The sequence below is a fragment of the Nerophis ophidion genome, unplaced genomic scaffold (assembly GCF_033978795.1).
Source record: "Nerophis ophidion isolate RoL-2023_Sa unplaced genomic scaffold, RoL_Noph_v1.0 HiC_scaffold_30, whole genome shotgun sequence".
In the NCBI taxonomy this organism is placed as follows: Eukaryota; Metazoa; Chordata; class Actinopteri; order Syngnathiformes; family Syngnathidae; genus Nerophis; species Nerophis ophidion.
Genome location: NW_026906952.1, coordinates 173458 through 199308, shown reverse-complemented (window position 1 = coordinate 199308; position 25851 = coordinate 173458). Strand labels below are relative to the sequence as shown.

At 39.0% G+C, this 25851-nt stretch overlaps 1 protein-coding gene across 8 annotated transcripts in view; it reads left to right on the top strand.

Moving 5' to 3' along the window:
- Positions 1 to 25851, top strand: part of LOC133546463 (gastrula zinc finger protein XlCGF57.1-like) — a 287238-nt gene that overhangs the window by 214089 nt on the left and 47298 nt on the right. For 2 of the 8 annotated variants that reach the window (XM_061892225.1, XM_061892220.1), the window contains exon 1: positions 19388 to 19829. The exons of 4 other annotated variants lie outside the window; for them this stretch is intronic. In XM_061892225.1, coding sequence (XP_061748209.1) covers positions 19706 to 19829 — 124 coding nt within the window. In that variant the 5' untranslated portion in view covers positions 19388 to 19705. Of the gene's footprint in view, positions 1 to 2456; positions 2573 to 19387; positions 19830 to 25551; positions 25698 to 25851 lie in introns of those variants that run through there. 2 more of the 8 variants (XR_009805215.1, XM_061892223.1) reach the window with 2 other exon arrangements.

The following is a 25851-nucleotide window of genomic DNA, read 5'->3' as shown; positions in this document are numbered from 1 at the left end:
ATTTCAATGCTTATACATTCTACAAAACCCAAAACTAGTGAAGTTTGCACGTTGTGTGAACCGTAAATAAAAAAAGAATACAATGATTTGCAAATCCTTTTCAACCTATATTCAATTGAATAGACTGCAAAGTCAAGATATTTAACATTCGAAATGGAAAACGTTTTTATTGTTTACAAATATTAGCTCAATTGGAATTTGATGCCTGCAACTAATTTCAAAGGAGCTGGCACAGGTGGCAAAAAAGACTGATAAAGTTGAGGAATGCTCATCAAACACATAATTGGAACATCCCACAGGTGAACAGGCTAATTGGGAACAGGTGGGTGCCATGATTGGCTATAAAAGCAGCTTCCATGAAATGTTCCCTCATTCACAAACAAGGATGGAGCGAGGGTCACCATTTTGTGACAAAATGTGTAAGCAAATTGTCGAACAGTTTAGGGACAACATTTCTCAAAGAACTATTGCAAGGAATTTAGGGATTTCAAAATCTGCGGTCTGTAATATCATCAAAAGGTTCAGAGAATCTTGAAAAATCACTGCACATAAGCGAGGACATTAAATCCCTCAGGCGGTACTGCATTAAAAAGCGACATCAATGTGTAAAAGATATCACCATGTGGGCTCAGGAACACTTCACAAATCCACTGTCAGTAACAACAGTTAGTCGCTAGATCCGTAAGTGAAAGTTAAAATTCTACTATGCAAAGCCAAAGCCATTTATCAACAACACCCAGAAATGCCGGCAGCTTCGCTGGGCCCGAGCTCATCATAGATGGACTGATGTAAAGTGGAAAAGTGTTCTGTGGTGTGACGAGACCACATTTCATATTGTTTTTAGAAACTGTGGTACTTGTGTCATCCGGACCAAAGAGGAAATAATCCATCCAGATTGTTATAGGCATAAAGTTGAAAAGCCAGCATGTGTGATGGTATGGGGGTGTATTAGTACCCAAGGCATGGGCAACTTACACATCTGTGAAGGCAACATTAATCCTGAATGATACATACAGGTTTTGGAGCAACAAATATTGCCATCCAAGCAACATTATCATGGACGCCCCTGCTTATTTCAGCAAGACAATGCCATGTCACGTGTTACAACAGTGTGGCTTCATACTAAAAGAGTGGGTACTAGACTGGCCTGCCTGTAGTCCAGACCTGTCTCCCATTGAAAATGTTTGGCGTAATATGAAGCCTAAAATTCCACAACAGAGACCCCGGATTGTTGAACAACTTAAGCTGTACATCAAGCAAGAATGGGAAAGAATTCCACCTGAAAAGCTTCAAACATTGGTCTTATCAGTTCCCAAACGTTTACTGAGTGTTGTTAAAAGGAAAGGTCATGTAACACAGTGGTAAAAATGCTCCTGTGACAACTATTTTGCAATGTGTTGCTGCCATTAAATTCTAAGTTAATGATTATTTGCAATTAAAAAACACGTTTCTCTTTTAGAACAATAATTATCTTGTCTTTGCAGTCTATTCAATTGAATATAAGTTGAAAATGATTTGCAAATCATTGTATTCTCTTTTTATTTACCATTTACACAACGTGCCAACTTCACTGGTTTTGTAAGATATTATCTACAGCAAATGACATGTTTTTTACCACTTTGTGGTTCAGGTTCTTCATCACATACACAACTACTCCTCCTCCTTTTTTGTTGCTTCTGTTGATGTAGTTTAGTTCATATCCTTCCAGATCAAAATATATTCATTTTTTAATCATCAATCCATGTTTCTGTGACAGCGATCACTTTAAAGGGTTTGTTGAATTGTTCTAAAAAGTGCTTCATGTTGTTAGAATTTGCATACAAACTTCTGCTATTAAAATGAATAATTGACAGTTTGTTATTACAATTAATGTTGCTATTATATTGTTCATCTGGATAATAACAACTATTATTACTGATGTGGGGGAAAACATTTGTATCTGGATTGATACCATTTTCCAAATCTTGGTTTTTGTGATCTTTGTTGCAGAAGTTTTTCAGTTCCATATTTTTTTTGTTCAACAATCTTTAGTTATTCTCCGGTGTGGACAACTCAAAAGTGACTTTTTTCCTCAAATCCTCAGTGCTTTGTATGTGTGTGTGTGTGTGTGTGTGTGTGTGTGTGTGTGTGTGCGTGTGTGTGTGTGTGTGTGTGTGTGTGTGTGTGTATGTGTATGTGTGTGTGTGTGTGTGTGTGTGTGTGTGTGCGTGTGTGTGTGTGTGTGTGTCTGTGTGTGTGTGCGTGTGTGTTCTGGCAATGCTTACTTATGGGGGACGTCGTTCTGTTTACAAAGTCACTTTAAATAATAGTCAAATCCATTCTGAAGATGCCTAAGTGATTTTTAATCTTTTTTTATTCCCATAAACCATGTTTAGTGTTTAGTTTGAGTGTGAGACATTTGCACAGCAGCCCCCTCATAGGGCTGTAGCTGGTACTGCACTCGCTGTTGGGCTCATATCCCTCCCCTGATCACCAATGGACTACACCTGGTCCCCAAACTGAAGGAGGTTCCTCTGCAGTGCAGGACATGTCGGCTGACTCAACACCAAAATAAGCTGTTTAAACCAAAAAGGTAAGCACATCTTTCTTATAAATGGAGGTTGTTGACTATCATTTGTGCAAGAGCAATGTGTTCATAAGCAAGTTAAGCCAAGAAATGAGGTAAGGTAGTTACGTCTTGTGAGGTAGCATAGCATTGCTCCTAGAAAGCTTTTGAATCACGTTATGTTGCTTTTTTTTGGCATTTGGACTGGAAATTATATATTTTACTACAAAGAGTTAAAGATGTATTTTTTAGTAGCGAACCTTTTCCAACGGGTGGACTTTGTGTTGCTTTTTTTGGCATTTGGACTGGTTTATAGTCAAAGTAGCTCTAATTTAATGTTAATTGGTTGTCTAGAAGGACCTCTAAGAAGTTTTATGTATAGTTATGATGGACATTGGAGATGAAGTATATTTTAAAAAATATCCTTTTTTGTTGATTTTAGCGCTGCTTTCGATACTGTCAATCATAATATTTTATTAGAGGGTATCAAAACACGTATTGGTATGTCAGACTTGTAGAACAGGAGGGCCTTATCCGGCCCGTGGGACCTATGTTTGACAGCCCTGATCTAGGCCCTTTGTGTCCTCAAAGAGAGTTGGCTCACAGGTTGCTGCACAACAGCCATCTTGGCTTGGTTGACCACCACCTTTTTCACTTCCCGGGAAAATGTCTAGTTAAAGTACCCGTGATTTAACCCCCAACTCCAACCCTTGATGCTGCAAGCCTGGCAGGGAGGTAATGGGTTCCATTTTTATAGTCCTTGGTATGACTCGGCCGGGGTTTGAACTCACGACCTATTGATCTCAGGGCAGACACTCTAACCACTAAGCCACTGAGTAGTGAAGAAGTCATGTAGTATGTAACTGACTTCAAGTAGAAACTTCTTCCCTCATGTCATGTTAATATCCATCTATCCATTTTCTGCCACTTATTCCCTTTGGGGACGCTGGTGCCTATGTCAGCTACAATCGGGCGGAAGGTGGGGTACACCCTGGACAGGTGGCCAACACAGATAGACAACATTCACACTCACATTCACACACTAGGGACCATTTAGTGTTGCCAATCAACCTATCCCCAATACAATATTTTTATTGAGCAAAATATCATTTTTCATTGAGAACAAAGCTCCAGGTAGAAACATCAAAGCCATTCATACATTCTAATCTTGTAACTTGCAACTTGTTTCTATATCTAAATTCATGCAGAGGCTTTCAACACAATGATGTTTATGTCAAATAGAAAATAGATGAATCACTCATTTTAAAAAGGTGTCATCTCCCAATTGTTCTGGACTTTTCCCACTGTTAGAAAACACAAACAAATCTAAAAGAAACAATCTTGTTTCTACAGGATAATCATCATGAAGACAATGTCAAATAAAATTCACAAATCAAGAGTGTCATCCAATAATTTAGTGAGCATTCTACAAGCTGTTGATTCTACTCAGTGGCCTAGTGGTTAGAGTGTCCGCCCTGAGATGGGTAGGTTGCGAGTTCAAACCCCGGCCAAGTCATACCAAAGACTATAAAAAGATGGTAGCCATTACCTCCCTGCTTGGCACTCAGCATCAAGGGTTGGAATTGGGGGTTAAATCACCATAAATGATTCCTGGGCGCGGCTCCGCTGCTGCCCACTGCTCCCCTCACTTCCCAGGGGGTGAACAAGGGGATGGGTCAAATGCAGAGGACACATTTCACCACACCTAGTGTGTGTGTGACAATCATTGCTACTTTAACTATAACTTTAACTTTACGTGACATAAGGTGAAAAGATGTCCACAAACCTGCTCTGTGTAGCACAACTTGAGGTTTGAAAACAGCGTCCGGTAGTTCTTGTAGACGTTTGTTCTCCTCCTTTGTCCTAGAAAGTTCCTCCTGGTACTCTGCTACGGTTCTTTCCAACACTCCAAATAGTTCTTCAACAGTAAGATTGAGTCGCTGCTCCATCAACCTTCTCACCTTTTGGAATCCCCACATTTTTTCCTGCCTTATTTCTTGGCTCATGTTTTACATGTAAAAAGCTGATTTTAAAAGTAAGTAATTAGTTTGAGTGCAAAAAGAGATGAGATGTTAGCATTTGAGGCTCCCAACACGGAGTGATGGGTGCTTGGCGAAGGATCGGCCTTTAAAAGATGCTGCTCTTTGAAGTAGCAGCTCTTTGACATGAAAGAAGCTTTGAGCAATTCTTCCTTGAGTTGAAGGGCAGCTTGCAGCAATGACATGAAAGGTGCATACTGCCACCTACTGCAGCGGAGTATGTCACATATATTCATGTACTCACACTGTCAAAACTAATACTGGATGATAATAATATATATAATACTGCCACCTACTGCAGCGGAGTATGTCACATATATTCATGTACTTACACTGTCAAAACTAATACTGGATGATAATAATATATATAATACTGCCACCTACTGCAGCGGAGTATGTCACATATATTCATGTACTCACACTGTCAAAACTAATACTGGATGATAATAATATGTATAATACTGCCACCTACTGCAGCGGAGTATGTCACATATATTCATGTACTTACACTGTCAAAACTAATACTGGATGATAATAATATGTATAATACTGCCACCTACTGCAGCGGAGTATGTCACATATATTCATGTACTCACACTGTCAAAACTAATACTGGATGATAATAATATATATAATACTGCCACCTACTGCAGCGGAGTATGTCACATATATTCATGTACTCACACTGTCAAAACTAATACTGGATGATAATAATATGTATAATACTGCCACCTACTGCAGCGGAGTATGTCACATATATTCATGTACTTACACTGTCAAAACTAATACTGGATGATAATAATATATATAATACTGCCACCTACTGCAGCGGAGTATGTCACATATATTCATGTACTTACACTGTCAAAACTAATACTGGATGATAATAATATATATAATACTGCCACCTACTGCAGCGGAGTATGTCACATATATTCATGTACTCACACTGTCAAAACTAATACTGGATGATAATAATATATATAATACTGCCACCTACTGCAGCGGAGTATGTCACATATATTCATGTACTTACACTGTCAAAACTAATACTGGATGATAATAATATATATAATACTGCCACCTACTGCAGCGGAGTATGTCACATATATTCATGTATTCACACTGTCAAAACTAATACTGGATGATAATAATATATATAATACTGCCACCTACTGCAGCGGAGTATGTCACATATATTCATGTATTCACACTGTCAAAACTAATACTGGATGATAATAATATATATAATACTGCCACCTACTGCAGCGGAGTATGTCACATATATTCATGTACTTACACTGTCAAAACTAATACTGGATGATAATGATATATATAATACTGCCACCTACTGCAGCGGAGTATGTCACATATATTCATGTACTTACACTGTCAAAACTAATACTGGATGATAATAATATATATAATACTGCCACCTACTGCAGCGGAGTATGTCACATATATTCATGTACTCACACTGTCAAAACTAATACTGGATGATAATAATATATATAATACTGCCACCTACTGCAGCGGAGTATGTCACATATATTCATGTACTTACACTGTCAAAACTAATACTGGATGATAATAATATATATAATACTGCCACCTACTGCAGCGGAGTATGTCACATATATTCATGTACTCACGCTGTCAAAACTAATACTGGATGATAATAATATATATAATACTGCCACCTACTGCAGCGGAGTATGTCACATATATTCATGTACTTACACTGTCAAAACTAATACTGGATGATAATAATATATATAATACTGCCACCTACTGCAGCGGAGTATGTCACATATATTCATGTACTTACACTGTCAAAACTAATACTGGATGATAATAATGTATATAATACTGCCACCTACTGCAGCGGAGTATGTCACATATATTCATGTACTTACACTGTCAAAACTAATACTGGATGATAATAATATATATAATACTGCCACCTACTGCAGCGGAGTATGTCACATATATTCATGTACTCACACTGTCAAAACTAATACTGGATGATAATAATATATATAATACTGCCACCTACTGCAGCGGAGTATGTCACATATATTCATGTACTCACACTGTCAAAACTAATACTGGATGATAATAATATATATAATACTGCCACCTACTGCAGCGGAGTATGTCACATACATTCATGTACTTACACTGTCAAAACTAATACTGGATGATAATAATATATATAATACTGCCACCTACTGCAGCGGAGTATGTCACATACATTCATGTACTTACACTGTCAAAACTAATACTGGATGATAATAATATATATAATACTGCCACCTACTGCAGCGGAGTATGTCACATACATTCATGTACTTACACTGTCAAAACTAATACTGGTTAATAATATATATAATACTGCCACCTACTGCAGCGGAGTATGTCACATATATTAATGTACTTACACTGTCAAAACTAATACTGGATGATAATAATATATATAATACTGTCACCTACTGCAGCGGAGTATGTCACATATATTCATGTACTTACACTGTCAAAACTAATACTGGATGATAATAATATATATAATACTGCCACCTACTGCAGCGGAGTATGTCACATATATTCATGTACTTACACTGTCAAAACTAATACTGGATGATAATAATATATATAATACTGCCACCTACTGCAGCGGAGTATGTCACATATATTCATGTACTCACACTGTCAAAACTAATACTGGATGATAATAATATATATAATACTGCCACCTACTGCAGCGGAGTATGTCACATATATTCATGTACTTACACTGTCAAAACTAATACTGGATGATAATAATATATATAATACTGCCACCTACTGCAGCGGAGTATGTCACATATATTCATGTACTCACGCTGTCAAAACTAATACTGGATGATAATAATATATATAATACTGCCACCTACTGCAGCGGAGTATGTCACATATATTCATGTACTTACACTGTCAAAACTAATACTGGATGATAATAATATATATAATACTGCCACCTACTGCAGCGGAGTATGTCACATATATTCATGTACTTACACTGTCAAAACTAATACTGGATGATAATAATGTATATAATACTGCCACCTACTGCAGCGGAGTATGTCACATATATTCATGTACTTACACTGTCAAAACTAATACTGGATGATAATAATATATATAATACTGCCACCTACTGCAGCGGAGTATGTCACATATATTCATGTACTTACACTGTCAAAACTAATACTGGATGATAATAATATATATAATACTGCCACCTACTGCAGCGGAGTATGTCACATATATTCATGTACTCACACTGTCAAAACTAATACTGGATGATAATAATATATATAATACTGCCACCTACTGCAGCGGAGTATGTCACATATATTCATGTACTCACACTGTCAAAACTAATACTGGATGATAATAATATATATAATACTGCCACCTACTGCAGCGGAGTATGTCACATACATTCATGTACTTACACTGTCAAAACTAATACTGGATGATAATAATATATATAATACTGCCACCTACTGCAGCGGAGTATGTCACATACATTCATGTACTTACACTGTCAAAACTAATACTGGATGATAATAATATATATAATACTGCCACCTACTGCAGCGGAGTATGTCACATACATTCATGTACTTACACTGTCAAAACTAATACTGGTTAATAATATATATAATACTGCCACCTACTGCAGCGGAGTATGTCACATATATTCATGTACTCACACTGTCAAAACTAATACTGGTTAATAATATATATAATACTGCCACCTACTGCAGCGGAGTATGTCACATATATTCATGTACTTACACTGTCAAAACTAATACTGGATGATAATAATATATATAATACTGCCACCTACTGCAGCGGAGTATGTCACATACATTCATGTACTTACACTGTCAAAACTAATACTGGTTAATAATATATATAATACTGCCACCTACTGCAGCGGAGTATGTCACATACATTCATGTACTTACACTGTCAAAACTAATACTGGTTAATAATATATATAATACTGCCACCTACTGCAGCGGAGTATGTCACATATATTCATGTACTTACACTGTCAAAACTAATACTGGATGATAATAATATATATAATACTGCCACCTACTGCAGCGGAGTATGTCACATATATTCATGTACTCACACTGTCAAAACTAATACTGGATGATAATAATATATATAATACTGCCACCTACTGCAGCGGAGTATGTCACATATATTCATGTACTCACACTGTCAAAACTAATACTGGATGATAATAATATATATAATACTGCCACCTACTGCAGCGGAGTATGTCACATATATTCATGTACTTACACTGTCAAAACTAATACTGGATGATAATAATATATATAATACTGCCACCTACTGCAGCGGAGTATGTCACATATATTCATGTACTCACACTGTCAAAACTAATACTGGATGATAATAATATATATAATACTGCCACCTACTGCAGCGGAGTATGTCACATATATTCATGTACTTACACTGTCAAAACTAATACTGGATGATAATAATATATATAATACTGCCACCTACTGCAGCGGAGTATGTCACATATATTCATGTATTCACACTGTCAAAACTAATACTGGATGATAATAATATATATAATACTGCCACCTACTGCAGCGGAGTATGTCACATATATTCATGTATTCACACTGTCAAAACTAATACTGGATGATAATAATATATATAATACTGCCACCTACTGCAGCGGAGTATGTCACATATATTCATGTACTTACACTGTCAAAACTAATACTGGATGATAATGATATATATAATACTGCCACCTACTGCAGCGGAGTATGTCACATATATTCATGTACTTACACTGTCAAAACTAATACTGGATGATAATAATATATATAATACTGCCACCTACTGCAGCGGAGTATGTCACATATATTCATGTACTCACACTGTCAAAACTAATACTGGATGATAATAATATATATAATACTGCCACCTACTGCAGCGGAGTATGTCACATATATTCATGTACTTACACTGTCAAAACTAATACTGGATGATAATAATATATATAATACTGCCACCTACTGCAGCGGAGTATGTCACATATATTCATGTACTCACGCTGTCAAAACTAATACTGGATGATAATAATATATATAATACTGCCACCTACTGCAGCGGAGTATGTCACATATATTCATGTACTTACACTGTCAAAACTAATACTGGATGATAATAATATATATAATACTGCCACCTACTGCAGCGGAGTATGTCACATATATTCATGTACTTACACTGTCAAAACTAATACTGGATGATAATAATGTATATAATACTGCCACCTACTGCAGCGGAGTATGTCACATATATTCATGTACTTACACTGTCAAAACTAATACTGGATGATAATAATATATATAATACTGCCACCTACTGCAGCGGAGTATGTCACATATATTCATGTACTCACACTGTCAAAACTAATACTGGATGATAATAATATATATAATACTGCCACCTACTGCAGCGGAGTATGTCACATATATTCATGTACTCACACTGTCAAAACTAATACTGGATGATAATAATATATATAATACTGCCACCTACTGCAGCGGAGTATGTCACATACATTCATGTACTTACACTGTCAAAACTAATACTGGATGATAATAATATATATAATACTGCCACCTACTGCAGCGGAGTATGTCACATACATTCATGTACTTACACTGTCAAAACTAATACTGGATGATAATAATATATATAATACTGCCACCTACTGCAGCGGAGTATGTCACATACATTCATGTACTTACACTGTCAAAACTAATACTGGTTAATAATATATATAATACTGCCACCTACTGCAGCGGAGTATGTCACATATATTAATGTACTTACACTGTCAAAACTAATACTGGATGATAATAATATATATAATACTGTCACCTACTGCAGCGGAGTATGTCACATATATTCATGTACTTACACTGTCAAAACTAATACTGGATGATAATAATATATATAATACTGCCACCTACTGCAGCGGAGTATGTCACATATATTCATGTACTTACACTGTCAAAACTAATACTGGATGATAATAATATATATAATACTGCCACCTACTGCAGCGGAGTATGTCACATATATTCATGTACTCACACTGTCAAAACTAATACTGGATGATAATAATATATATAATACTGCCACCTACTGCAGCGGAGTATGTCACATATATTCATGTACTTACACTGTCAAAACTAATACTGGATGATAATAATATATATAATACTGCCACCTACTGCAGCGGAGTATGTCACATATATTCATGTACTCACGCTGTCAAAACTAATACTGGATGATAATAATATATATAATACTGCCACCTACTGCAGCGGAGTATGTCACATATATTCATGTACTTACACTGTCAAAACTAATACTGGATGATAATAATATATATAATACTGCCACCTACTGCAGCGGAGTATGTCACATATATTCATGTACTTACACTGTCAAAACTAATACTGGATGATAATAATGTATATAATACTGCCACCTACTGCAGCGGAGTATGTCACATATATTCATGTACTTACACTGTCAAAACTAATACTGGATGATAATAATATATATAATACTGCCACCTACTGCAGCGGAGTATGTCACATATATTCATGTACTTACACTGTCAAAACTAATACTGGATGATAATAATATATATAATACTGCCACCTACTGCAGCGGAGTATGTCACATATATTCATGTACTCACACTGTCAAAACTAATACTGGATGATAATAATATATATAATACTGCCACCTACTGCAGCGGAGTATGTCACATATATTCATGTACTCACACTGTCAAAACTAATACTGGATGATAATAATATATATAATACTGCCACCTACTGCAGCGGAGTATGTCACATACATTCATGTACTTACACTGTCAAAACTAATACTGGATGATAATAATATATATAATACTGCCACCTACTGCAGCGGAGTATGTCACATACATTCATGTACTTACACTGTCAAAACTAATACTGGATGATAATAATATATATAATACTGCCACCTACTGCAGCGGAGTATGTCACATACATTCATGTACTTACACTGTCAAAACTAATACTGGTTAATAATATATATAATACTGCCACCTACTGCAGCGGAGTATGTCACATATATTCATGTACTCACACTGTCAAAACTAATACTGGTTAATAATATATATAATACTGCCACCTACTGCAGCGGAGTATGTCACATATATTCATGTACTTACACTGTCAAAACTAATACTGGATGATAATAATATATATAATACTGCCACCTACTGCAGCGGAGTATGTCACATACATTCATGTACTTACACTGTCAAAACTAATACTGGTTAATAATATATATAATACTGCCACCTACTGCAGCGGAGTATGTCACATACATTCATGTACTTACACTGTCAAAACTAATACTGGTTAATAATATATATAATACTGCCACCTACTGCAGCGGAGTATGTCACATATATTCATGTACTTACACTGTCAAAACTAATACTGGATGATAATAATATATATAATACTGCCACCTACTGCAGCGGAGTATGTCACATATATTCATGTACTTACACTGTCAAAACTAATACTGGATGATAATAATATATATAATACTGTCACCTACTGCAGCGGAGTATGTCACATATATTCATGTACTTACACTGTCAAAACTAATACTGGATGATAATAATATATATAATACTGCCACCTACTGCAGCGGAGTATGTCACATATATTCATGTACTTACACTGTCAAAACTAATACTGGATGATAATAATATATATAATACTGCCACCTACTGCAGCGGAGTATGTCACATATATTCATGTACTCACACTGTCAAAACTAATACTGGATGATAATAATATATATAATACTGCCACCTACTGCAGCGGAGTATGTCACATATATTCATGTACTTACACTGTCAAAACTAATACTGGATGATAATAATATATATAATACTGCCACCTACTGCAGCGGAGTATGTCACATATATTCATGTACTCACACTGTCAAAACTAATACTGGATGACATTAAAAGCAATGCTTTGTCCTGACTTACTTTCTGTGGAATTGTAAGTCTATCAAAACAAATGAGCAGTCATTTTTGGCTTAACTTTACATTTCGATCACTCTTTCTGAGCTGCCCTAACTTAGAGAAATATCACTTTAGAAGTTTAGAAAAAAGTAAATTAAAAGCAATTATGGGGTGCCGAATGTTAAAGTTCAGTCCAACTTTTGTAGCAGATATATTTCTCACATTCAGCTTATTTAATCACATTTAAATGTAGACTCTAAATATTATATCTAAATGTTCAATCTAAATCTTAATCACAATTTAAATCTCAAATATTAATCTATATGTTAAGGGAATAAGCTATAGAAAATGGATGGATGGATGTTAAATCCAAACCTAAATCTTAAATCTTAACCTAAATGTTAAATCTAAATCTAAATGTTAAATCTAAACCTAAATCTTAAATCTACAAACCCCGTTTCCATATGAGTTGGGAAATTGTGTTAGATGTGAATATAAACATAATACAATGACTTGCAAATCATTTCCAACCCATATTCAGTTGAATGCACTACAAAGACAACATATTTGATGTTCAAACTCATAAACTTTTTTCTTTTTTTGCAAATAATTAAATTTGAATTTCATGGCTGCAACATGTGCCAAAGTAGTTGGGAAAGGACATGTTCACCACTGTGTTACATCACCTTTTCTTTTAACAACACTCAATAAACGTTTGGGAACTGAGGAAACTGTCACAACCACTGGCTCGTTAGTGGCTGTAACATTAAGGGAGACCACACCGATTTGTATATTTTAGCCAACAGATCTTTTATTTACAACATGTATCAGTGATCAGTAATGTGAATTAACCAAGGAATGTATCAGTAAATGAGTGTTGTCCAAAAGGGTGCAAGTGTGGTGCTAATCCCGGCCGTCGTTGCCGTGACCATACGGTCACCAAACGAATGTGCCTGTGGGACGAGAGAGAGAGAGAGAGAGAGCATGAGAGAGAGAGCATGCTGATGGGAGGCCTTTTATAGGCCGCCCAATCAGCAGCCCTCTGAGATGTTGCACGTCTTCACAGACCAGCTCCACCTGCGGGTCGGAGGACCAAAGTGCCCCAAACACTAACCGGCAGAGCCGGGCATGACATCCCCCCCCTTAAAAACAGAGACCCGTGTTAACTGGGTCTCTGAAGCACCATCAAAAAATAGAAAACAAAAAACTACAGTAGCCCCAGTAGCTATATTCTAGTCCCACTGACGCACCTCCCCTCCACCCCAGACCAACCAGAACCCAAACCATCCCAAACACCCTCCTTCCCCTCCGACCTTCCCTGCACCCAGCAAATCCTGGTACCCGGACAGCGACCTTTAAGGGAAACAGAGAAAAACCGCAGGTTAGGAGTGAGTGGAGATGATTAGACCTCCTGGTCCAGAGCCCGAGAGAGCGCATCAGCCATTACATTTTCCACCCCGCGAATATGGCGGATCAACAGGTGGAATGGCTGCAGAAACAGTGCCCAGCGCAACAGGCGCTGGTTGGTGGACCCTTTGAAAGACTGCAGAAAAGTGAGAGGGTTGTGATCTGAGTAGACCACAATTGGATGGAGACCCCCTCCCACATAGACTTCAAAGTGTTGCAATGCCCAAATCAATGCTAATGCTTCCTTTTCAATCACTGAATAATTAAATTGGTATTTGTTGAATTTTTTTGAAAAATAGCAAACCGGTCTGGCTACTCCATCATCATCAGCCTGCAGGAGGACCGCACCTGCTCCCACCTGGCTTGCATCCACCTGCAGCTGGAATGGCAGATCCAGTTTGGGTGCAGCCAGGACCGGAGCTGATGTTAACAAAAGCTTTGCATTCTGGAAAGCCTGCTGACACTCCTCCGACCAAATGAATTTGGCGCCACCCTTCAACAAATTGGTCAGAGGAGATACAACAGTTGAAAAATTGCAGCAAAAATTGCGGTAGTACCCGATCATACCCAAAAAGCGCATAAGTTCTTTCTTCGTCGCCGGCACAGGGAAATTATCAATAGCTGCCACCTTTGCGTTAACGGGCCGCACCATCCCCTGGCCGACTACTTTACCCAAATAGACGACTGTGGCACGCGCAAACTCGCATTTCGCTAAATTTACTGTGAGGTTTGCTGCCACCAACCTCTGGAAAAGCGCTCGAATGCGAGCCAAATGTTCGTCCCAACTGTCTGAATGACAAACGGCGTCGTCCAAATAAACCGCGCACCCCTGCAGCCCCCCAACGATCCTATTCATGAGCCGTTGGAAGGCTGCAGGAGCATTCCGCAAACCGAAGCTCATTCGAGTATACGAGTACAAAGCGGAAGAGGTAATGAATGCAGATATCTCCTGCGCTCTCTGCGTCAAAGGCACTTGATAGTAACCTTTCAATAAATCAAATTTGCTGACATAACGAGCACTCCCAACCTGATCCACACAGTCCTCGATACGTGGCAATGGAAAAGAATCTGGTCTAGTCACAGCATTTACTTTCCTATAATCCGTACAGAATCTATAGGTGTTATCTGACTTTTTCACCAGTAGACATGGCGATGCCCAACTGGAGTAAGATGGCTTGGCGAGACCATGATCAAGCAGATACTGCACACTGTCCTCCATACTCTTCTGTTTATCGGGAGCCACTCGATAAAATCTTTGTCGTATTGGGCGGGCACCCTGTGTGTCAATGTCATGTTCAATTAGTGTGGTACAGGTTGGAGTGTCGGAAAACAAAGGCAAAAACTCAAAAATCAAATCCGACAACTGTTTACGCTGTACCTCACTTAAATGACCGAGGAGACTATCTAGCTCCTTTAACTGCTGAGTATTATACAAGCGCCCGTGTAACACTGCGCGCACTTCATCCCAAGCTGCCACTAGGCCACCTACTTAGTGGCCTAGTGGTTGGAGTGTCCGCCCTGAGATGGGTAGGTTGGGAGTTCAAACCCCGGCCGAATCATACCAAAGACTATAAAAATGGGAGCCATTACCTCCCTGCTTGGCACTCAGCATCAAAGGTTAGAATTGGGGGTTAAATCACCATAAATGATTCCCGGGCGTGGCTCCGCTGCTGCCCACTGCTCCCCTCACTTCCCAGGGGGTGAACAAGGGGATGGGTCAAATGCAGAGGACACATTTCACCACACCTAGTGTGTGTGTGACAATCATTGCTACTTTAACTTAACTTTAACTTTAACTTAAGTATTCAGCCCAAAGTTCAATAAATGGGAATAGTATACCACGGGAAATCGAACCATCCCATTCTTTTCTCCATTTTTCTGACTCTAAAATGTATTGAATGCGTTTCTTGAAGACAAAAAATATTGTTTTTTTTTCCTTCAGCCACATAAATATGAGATTTATTTTTCTGTTGTCTGCAAGACCATTGCAATTATAACTCATTTATCCAACTTCATTATCTTTCTTATAAACCAGGGGTCGGGAACCTTTTTGGCTGAGAGAGCCAAAAATCCATCCATCCATCCATCCATTTTCTACCGCTTTTTCCCTTTGGGGTCACAGGGGGTGCTGGCGCCTATCTCAGCTACAATCCAAATATTTTTTAAATATATTTCCGTAAGAGCCATATAATATTTTTTTCAACACTGAACACAACTAAACGCGTGCATTTTTAAGTAAGACCAACATTTGTAAAGTATAACAGGTCTCTTATTTTTTGTAATAACATTGTTATTCTGAAGCTAACTGTGGAGGGGTCGTGGCATGCGGGCCTGCAGCGAAGCGGGGTGTGCCAGGACCGTAGAAGGCCCACCTGGGCCTTGTTATGTAATCACCTGTCGCTCTGTTATACGCAGCATCCAGGAAGAGAGACGGAGTTGGGGCTGGAGCCAGAGCGCGAGCAAGAAGGAAAGAGAAAAAGACAATTGCTGGAAAGCAACTGAGAGTCTTATTTAAAAATAAAACAATATTTAGACCCTGAAACAGTCTCTCATGTCGGTGCTTGGTGGTCTGAAGAATCCCCAGGATTACAAGCCCCACATTAACCAATAATAAATAAATAACTACTTACCTCTATGTAACTTCTTCAACAGGTGCAGCAGAAAATGAATGGATGGATTAAAAATGAATGTTTTATATTTTGAACGTTATTTTTAACACTGTGATTACAAGTGGAATTATTCATTACTTATCGTGTTAAGCAATGTCAGCTCAGATTTATCCGAGAGCCAAATGCAGTCATCAAAAGAGCCACATCTGGCTCGCGAGCCATAGGTTCCCTACCCCTGTTATAAACCATGTGACCTGAGTAGATTCATGATATATTTGATTGCTTCAGATCAAGTATTATCAGTGTATTTTCTGGAGGGATGTAGTTGATGAGAGAAGTGGCAGCCAAGTATTGCTTTTGAATGGAGAATGTCTTCTGACTGGAATGGTGTGGAGGCCAAAGATTCACAGGCCGAGTAGCCAGTGAGAAGGTATATTTTGGAGCTGACAAATTGTAAACAGAGGTCACAACACTGGAAGTATATTAGCCCAGGGGGCGTGGCTAAAGGATAGTTCTAGAATGTGATAGAATGTGCAGTGTGTGTGAGGAAAGGTTCTCTCAAAACTCTCCAAATCTTGCAAGCAAAAAATGATTTAGTTTAGGAGCCCCGAAGCCAAACATCAAATATTAACTCTTGAAAATGTGAATGATTGTGCCCCTCGCCCCAGATTCACGTATCGCCACCAACATCACCAGCGGCGTCTATCATGACAGGAGGAACGTAAAAGTCTCAAGAAGCCATATTTGAAAGCCAAAAGGAAGTCGGCCATTTTGGTTTCCGTCAGCCATGTTGAAGGCAAAAAGGGGTGGTACTTGAACAAACTCCTCCTCGGGACTTTGACCAAACTTTGACCTGATGGCTCGCCACACAACTTTACACATTTATAACACAGCTCCACAAACTGAGATTGTACTCAGAGTTGGTACAAATGATGATGATGACACCCTGTCGTGCAGAATGGGTCAGTACCTGTTGGTACCCATTGGTGGTGGGCGGAGCCTGGCGGCCAAAACTGCCCCTCGCCATCAACCATCAAGTTGTCTTTACTTCTCTTTAGATGATGGGATCTCCTTGAAAACTGATATGAGACCTTTAATTCGGGGTTTGATCATGACTAGTCATTGATATTGACACAAACATCGCCCCCTTGTGGTGGAAAATGATAACAGTCATAACTTCTTTCCACATGCTCCAATCTTCCTGTTTTGTTTATTTATGGTGGGTCGAGATTATTGTCATTCAACCTGTACGCAAATACAAAATGACTTTTTCATACTTGGCACATTTTCTAAAATAATCTTGTTAATATGCTCAATAAGGTTCTATTCAAATGTAATACAAGTAATACATAAGACTTTATTTGCACACTTAAGTAGATAAGTTTTCAGGTGAAAAAGATGCCACCTCACTAAAAAGATTAATTGTTTAACTATTTATTTTCCATGCATTAATTTAGATCCAGAACACACATTGTTATATATCTTATTATATTATAATCATTACTATAATTGAATGTAAGTTTGTGTAAAATATTTTCACACAACAAAGTGTGAATACATGTTGTAAAGTGTGGGGTTGAGTTATAATTGATATAATACAATTAGGTATGGCAAATGCATTTTGTTTACTTGCCAACTATTCAAATTATATTTAATATACATATTTGTATAATGTCATGTAATATGACTTCAACATTATTTATGTTAATATAAGAGTTTATTTGCTAGCCAGTTCTACTTCTGAGTATTTATTTTATTTTGTTATTGAACAATTAAACATACATAAACAATGTTTAGACACATTAAGGTTCTTTCAATACAATATGAGTCAGTGTTTTCAGTATTTTACTCAGCAATATAAAAAACATCACATTAAATCCAATCCTCTTACAAACAAAACCCGTTAAAGAAAGTAAAAGTAAATATGAGAGACCATTCCAATAAGATTAAAATAAAATGTATATAATTAAATGATAAACTTGTGCTTAAATGTGCTTATTTAAAACGACTTAATATATTCCAATAAATATAATAATGTAAGTGTTTTCTATTTTATACAAATCTTCTAAGACTGAATGAATAAATTGAAATCATCAACACAATGTGAGGATTTGGATTTCACTTTAAGAAAGAGACTTTTGTTTAAGAGAGCAAATGTTTCACACTTTTTAAAAATGGATATAAATTCACGACACGATCGATCCACGCATGCGTGAAATTACGTCGATTCCTGTACTTTTTTACGACGTAGGTCCTGCGTCGTCACGTTCTTTGATATTTCAATGTTTTATTAATGTTTTGTATAAAATAGATTAGGACTAAAAGGGTACAACAATAAAAACACGTGGAAGGGTAAATTTAAATAAATCAGGCAGTAATATCGCTACAATTTCCAGAACTTTCACTCTTGTCATTGCAATGAATGTCGCACGGGGGCGCCACTGAACCCCAACATTAAAGCTTTGTTTGATATACTTTGAATTTATGTTTTAAAAACAAGACACTCGTTTATATCACATTGTTATTCAAATAAATATTACGTAAAAGAAAAGCATGGTAACAGTGACAGCAGGCAATATCTTTTATAGAGCTACCTCTTCGTCCGCTCGGCTGTGACGTCATTCCCAGCTTCCGGTGTAAACGGAAGACAGCAGAAAAGGAGGAAGGAGTGTGCAGGACGCTAATAAGTCAGTCTTATTATTTGTTATCCAGTTTATAATATTTACGTCGTATAAAATACATATGTGATTCTTTATTTAAGGATAAAGTGGTCTGGATGCGCTAGAAGCACTGTGCCGCTTCTCGTGCTATCTTTGCTTGTTAGTTAGCTTAGCTGGCTAGTTAGCTTAGCTTGTTAGCTGCTAACAGAAGACACAGAAGTTATCAACACATCGCTAAGTAGAGATCAAGTGTGAGAGTAAAGTGTTGTGATTGTGTGAAAATGTGCCAAAGAACCATAGCAAAGTATGAGGAGGAACTTTGTCTTACAAAAGAGGAGAAGGAGCGACAACATCAACTACTGGACGCTGTTTTCAAGAAACATCAAGTTGTGTTACACAGAACAGGTTTGTTTACTTATTACTCTCACATCTTTACTAACTTTACATTTATTATTAACACTATGCTTAATATATTGTGTATAAGAAGTTGTGTTGTCTTGTGAGGATGATGCATTCCGTCTGCTACTTGCAACGTGGTCTTGCAACCACGTGGTTGTCTGTGTTCTGTGGAATGTAACTACTAAAGATGAGTTACATATCCCAGTCCATTTGTACAATAAACTGTCAGTGGTGGAACAAGTCAGAGTTGGGCTGTGGACGAGCTCCATGACATGGCCCCCTAAACCCAAATAATAAAGGTAATTCTACCATCAATCAATCAATGTTTACTTATATAGCCCTAAATCACTAGTGTCTCAAAGGGCTGCACAAACCACCACGACATCCTCGGTAGGCTCACATAAGGGCAAGGAAAACTCACACCCAGTGGGACGTCGGTGACAATAATGACCCAGTGGGACGTCGGTGACAATAATGACTATGAGAACCTTAGAGAGGAGGAAAGCAATGGATTTATAACACACACATGTCTCTCTGGGTTTATCACCAACAATCTCTAAGCAGGTTTTAAAGGGGAACATTATCAGCAGACCTATGTAAGCGTCAATATATACCATGATGGTGCAGAAAAAAGACCATATATTTTTTTAACCGATTTCCGAACTCTAAATGGGTGAATTTTGGCGAATTAAACACCTTTCTGTTTATTGCTCTGGAGGCGATGACGTCAGAACTTGACGTCACCGAGGTAACACAGCCGCCATTTTCATTTTCAACACATTACACACACGGGTCTCAGCTCTGTTATTTTCCGTTTTTTTGACTATTTTTTGGAACCTTGGAGACATCATGCCTCGTTGGTGTGTTTTCGGAGGGTGTAACAACACTAATAGGGAGGGATTCAAGTTGCACCGAAGATGCGAAAGTGGCAAGAAATCTGCCGCCAGACCCCCATTGAATGTGCCGGAGTGTCTGCACATTTTACCGGCGATGCTAACGCAGCTAATCGGCCATGCTATGGCTATGAATAGCGTTAATAGCTATTCGCTCAATAGCTTCAGTTTCTTCTTCAATACTTTCATACTCCAACTGTCCTTTTCAATACATGCGTAATCTGTTGAATCGCTTAAGCCGCTGAAATCCGAGTCTGAATCCGAGCTAATGTCGCTATATCTTGCTGTGCTATTCGCCACTGTTTGTTTGTATTGGCAGCACTGTATGACGTCACAGGAAAATGGACCGTATCTTGGCAGGTAGTGGAAAAAAGGCACTTTAAAGCTTTTTTTAGGGATATTTCGGGACCGGTAAAATTTTGAAAAATACTTCAAAAAATACAACAAGCCACTGGGAACTGATTTTTATTGTTTTTAACCCTTTTGAAATTGTGATAATGTTCCCCTTTAAAAAGTTTGTCAGCCATTTTTCCTTAAATTTGCATTTTCCCAACATGTATTTATTTTCTCACTTTCACCACAGCATCAACCCGTTCACAGGATGTAGAAAAATGATCAAAGGGGATCTGATTTGTTTTATTTTGCCTGTCATTCACAATCCATATGTAAGACAATAACATGTTTTTATTTTGTATGCATTCTAAGTCCTAAACAAACGTTAGCAAAATCTTGACCATCCTAATTTTACCATTTGAGTCAATGAGAGCGCTTCTATTCTGCTCACTAATAAGAATTAGTTGATCAATATAATATAGCCAGAAGTCATTTTTTTAATCGCTATCTCTTTAAAACATGCTCTAAAAATGCATATTCTCTGGAAATATGTCTTATAATAGCCACAAACTGGAGGATACATTTTTAATTTGGATACAATTTAAATAAATAGTGTAAAGGTTTTATGGAATTTTCCAGGGTGTACCCCACCTTCTGCCCCCCTGTGAGTCCAAAAGGGACAAGCGATAAAAAATGGATGGATGGGTGGGAAAAGGTACATCATCGACAGGCCTCAAAATGTTACTTTTTAAGGTCAAGACAAGTGTTGCCTTAAAGGAGGGTTCATATTTTAGGGCACCAAGGCAAATGTTATTTTCTTTCCAGTTTGTTAATTAAATGTAGAATTGCTCACATTTATTTGTGCAATAAATCTTTAGACAATTTTGACCCGTACTTTGGATCAAAGCATAATAATTGTGTAAATGCATCAATAAGTTCATTACGCTTGTTTAAGGTGCTTTTTTTTTTAAAACCTTTATTTTGTTAGCGCAGTCAGACCTATTATTGTGAAGGGGGAAGTGTGTTGCTGTTCTCAGAACGATGTGTGGAGGCGACACTTGCGACTGCTGTCCTGTTTCTACATTATTCCAACATTGATGATGTCGTTCACAACAACACAAGCAGATGAGATGTGTTGTGCGTTTATGGATTTTCTTTTCCAGCTTTAGCTTCGTAGTTTTGTCGCTATTTCGAATGACCGTCTAAAAGGACGGGACAATTGGGTGTTTAAAGGATGAATGAGTGGTCCAGAACACATTATCTTCCATCCATCCATCTTCTTCCGCTTATCCGAGATCGGGTCTTGGGGGCAGCAGCCTAAGCAGGGAAGCCCAGACTTTCCTCTCCCAATCCACTTCGTCTAGCACTTCCCGGGGGATCCCAAGGCGTTCCCAGGCCAGCCGGGAGACATAGTCTTCCCAACGTGTCCTGGGTCTTCCCCGTGGCCTCCTACCAGCTGGACGTGCCCTAAACACCTCCCTAGGGAGGCATTCGGGTGGCATCCTGACCAGATGCCCGAACCACCTCATCTGGCTCCTCTCCATGTGGAGGAACAGCGGCTTTACTTTGAGTTCCTCCCGGATGACAGAGCTTCTCACCCTATCTCTAAGGGAGAGACCCGCCACATGGCAGAGGAAACTCATTTCGGCCGCTTGTACCCGTGATCTTGTCCTTTCGGTCATAACCCAAAGCTCATGACCATAGGTGAGGATGGGAACGGAGATCGACCGGTAAATTGAGAGATTTGCCTTCCGGCTCGGCTCCTTCTTCACCACAACGGATCGATACAGCGTCCGCATTACTGAAAACGCCGCACCGATCCGCCTGTCGATCTCACGATGCACTCTTCCCTCACTCGTGAACAAGACTCCTAGGTACTTGAACTCCTCCACTTGGGGAAAGATCTCCTCCCCAACCCGGAGATGGCACTCCCACCCTTTTCCGGACGAGAACCATGGACTTGGACTTGGAGGTGCTGATTCCCATCCCAGTCGCTTCACACTCTGCTGCAAACCGATCCAGTGAGAGCTGAAGATCTTGGCCAGATGAAGCCATCAGGACCACATTATCTGCAAAAAGCAGAGACCTAATCCTGCTGTCACCAAACCAGATCCCCTCAACGCCCTGACTGCGCCTACATATCCATAAAAGTTACGAACAGAATCGGTAACAAAGGGCAGCCTTGGCGGAGTCCAACCCTCACTGGAAACGGGTCCGACTTACTGCCGGCAATGCGGACCAAGCTCTGACACTGATCGTAGTGGGAGTGGACCGCCACAATCAGACAGTCCCATACACCATACTCTCTGAGCACTCCCCACAGGACTTCCCGAGGGACACGGTCGAATGCCTTCTCCAAGTCCACAAAGCACATGTAGACTGGTTGGGCAAACTCCCATGCACCCTCAAGGACCCTGCCCAGAGTATAAAGCTGGTCCACAGTTCCACGACCAGGACGAAAAACACACTGTTCCTCCTGAATCCGAGGTTCGACTATCTGGCTCAGGCTCCTCTCCAGTACACCTGAATAGACTTTACCGGCAAGGCATTATTTTCCCTAACAAATGTTGCTTCTCCTAAGAATGACAACATTGCTCTTACATTGATGTCAATTTCCCTGATATTGTGCAATGAAAAGCAGATTTTGTTATATTAGCCAGTTCTGTGACACCGGAAGTTATTGTTGAAATAATCCATCCATCCATCCATCCATTTCCTACCGCTTATTCCCTTGTGGGGTTGCGAGGGGCGCTGGCGCCTATCTCAGCTACAATCGGGCGGAAGGCGGCATACACCCTGGACAAGTCGTTACATCATCGCAGATTGTTGAAATAATATGCCTTTTTTTTGTTGAGTTCAGTGATTATTGATTGGATTATTACTTTGGGAAGGTCAGAGAAGAAGAGTTGTAAAAATGTTCTCACAGGTCATAAAAGTCTTCCTTTCTTCAGTTTTAAAAGTCTCACTGTCTCGATGGAGATCTTCCTTTATTACCTCCTGCTTCGATTGAAAGTCCAGTTTAGAAAATTGTTTTATTTTAGATATGTAATCCTCCATGTTAAAAGTGCAAGCGAGAGGAAAAAATAAACACACGCTGCTCACTCTTGCTGCTTGTTGTCACTTCTTCTGCAGCCGAGTAGTCGCAAGAAGGATCACTAGCGCCCTCTACCACCAGGAGGCGGGAATCATTTAATGACTCATATTTGACACACGCAGCTACGGTATATTAATAAAACATAGCTGCTTAGTGTTCTTTTTGGCGTATTCAATAGCTTGGACCTTAAATCCTACTGAATAGGTCTTAATCTTTTTCCCTTTATGCGATTTCATCCATCCATCCATCCATTTCCTACCGCTTATTCCCTTTCGGGGTCGCGGGGGGCGCTGGCGCTTATCTCAGCTACAATCGGGCGGAAGGCAGGGTACACCCTGGACAAGTCGCCACCTCATCGCAGGGCCAACACAGATAGACAGACAACATTCACACTCTAGGGACCATTTAGTGTTGCCAATCAACCTATCCCCAGGTGCATGTTTTACCGTGAAACCCTTTATGCCATTTCAAATTATTGAAATCAGCATCCTCCATTTTGAAAATGATGACAGGTGAAGTGTCACTCGTGACGTGACGAGTTTGACCCGGCCGAAATTCTAGACATGCGCTAATAAAAATAATATTTTGCGAAACGAGTTTGACCCGGCGTTAATCCTGAGCCGGCGGTAATGCTAAGCATGCGCTAATTATTTTGCGAAACGAGTTTGACCCGGCAGTAATTCTAGGCAGGCGCATATTATATACCCGGCGGCAATTCAAGGAAATACGGTCTGTCTGATTCTGATTTTGATTGAATGTGTGGACTGCATGAATGATGCCTTCTCAGTTCTCACTCTAACACAATTTGAGTGTCTGGAAACGCACTAAATTAATTTAATCCATCATTACTAATATCAATAAGGTAAACAGTTATCTTTTGAAGGTGTAGTCAGTAATCTAAAAACTTAATCCCGGTTTAACTGTGGTGACACTATCTAAATGAAAGCAAAACAGATGTCATCTTTCTTGGCCAACATGTTGACTGTGCTCATGGTTCTTTTATAACAGACATGTCTCTAAAGATGAATGAGAAAATGACTAATTATAGTCCACCAGCAGGGGGAGCTCATCACTAGTACTACTGTGTGGAAGCTGGCATGTGGTACATTATTTTCTGTGTGTGTATGACTTATTCAGAGGGAGAACATCACACTTTCATGTATGGCGTCTACCAATAAGGATTGCAGGAATGACTTTTAGGATGTTTTTATATAAATAAGGTGGATTGGCCGTTGGCCTGGGAAGGCATTCCCCTGAAGGTATTTTTATGTGTCAGCTGGAAGTACCCTGACTGCTGTGAGGGGAAACTGATGAGATTGTGAGATCATATGTTGGTGCAAGACAATGTCTCATGTGACTGAGCAAAGCTGGACTTTTCTAAAGAATGTTTGTTTTTCCTGTCCCACAGACCTCAATGAAGCACATCGTCCTCATGAGCAGGAGGAGGAACGACAGTCCCCCCATATACACGAGGAAGAAGAGGTACCACATTCCCAACACATCAAAGAGGGAGGAGAGGAGCCACATCCCCCCCACATTAAAGAGGAAGACGAGACGCCACAGACCCATAATGTTAAACTGACCCTTCACATTAAAGGGCAAGCGGAGGACCCACTGATCTTACACATCAAAAATGAAGAGGAGGACCTACTGACCCCTTACTTTAAGGAGCAAGAGAACCCGCTGACCCCCTACTATAAAAAGGAAG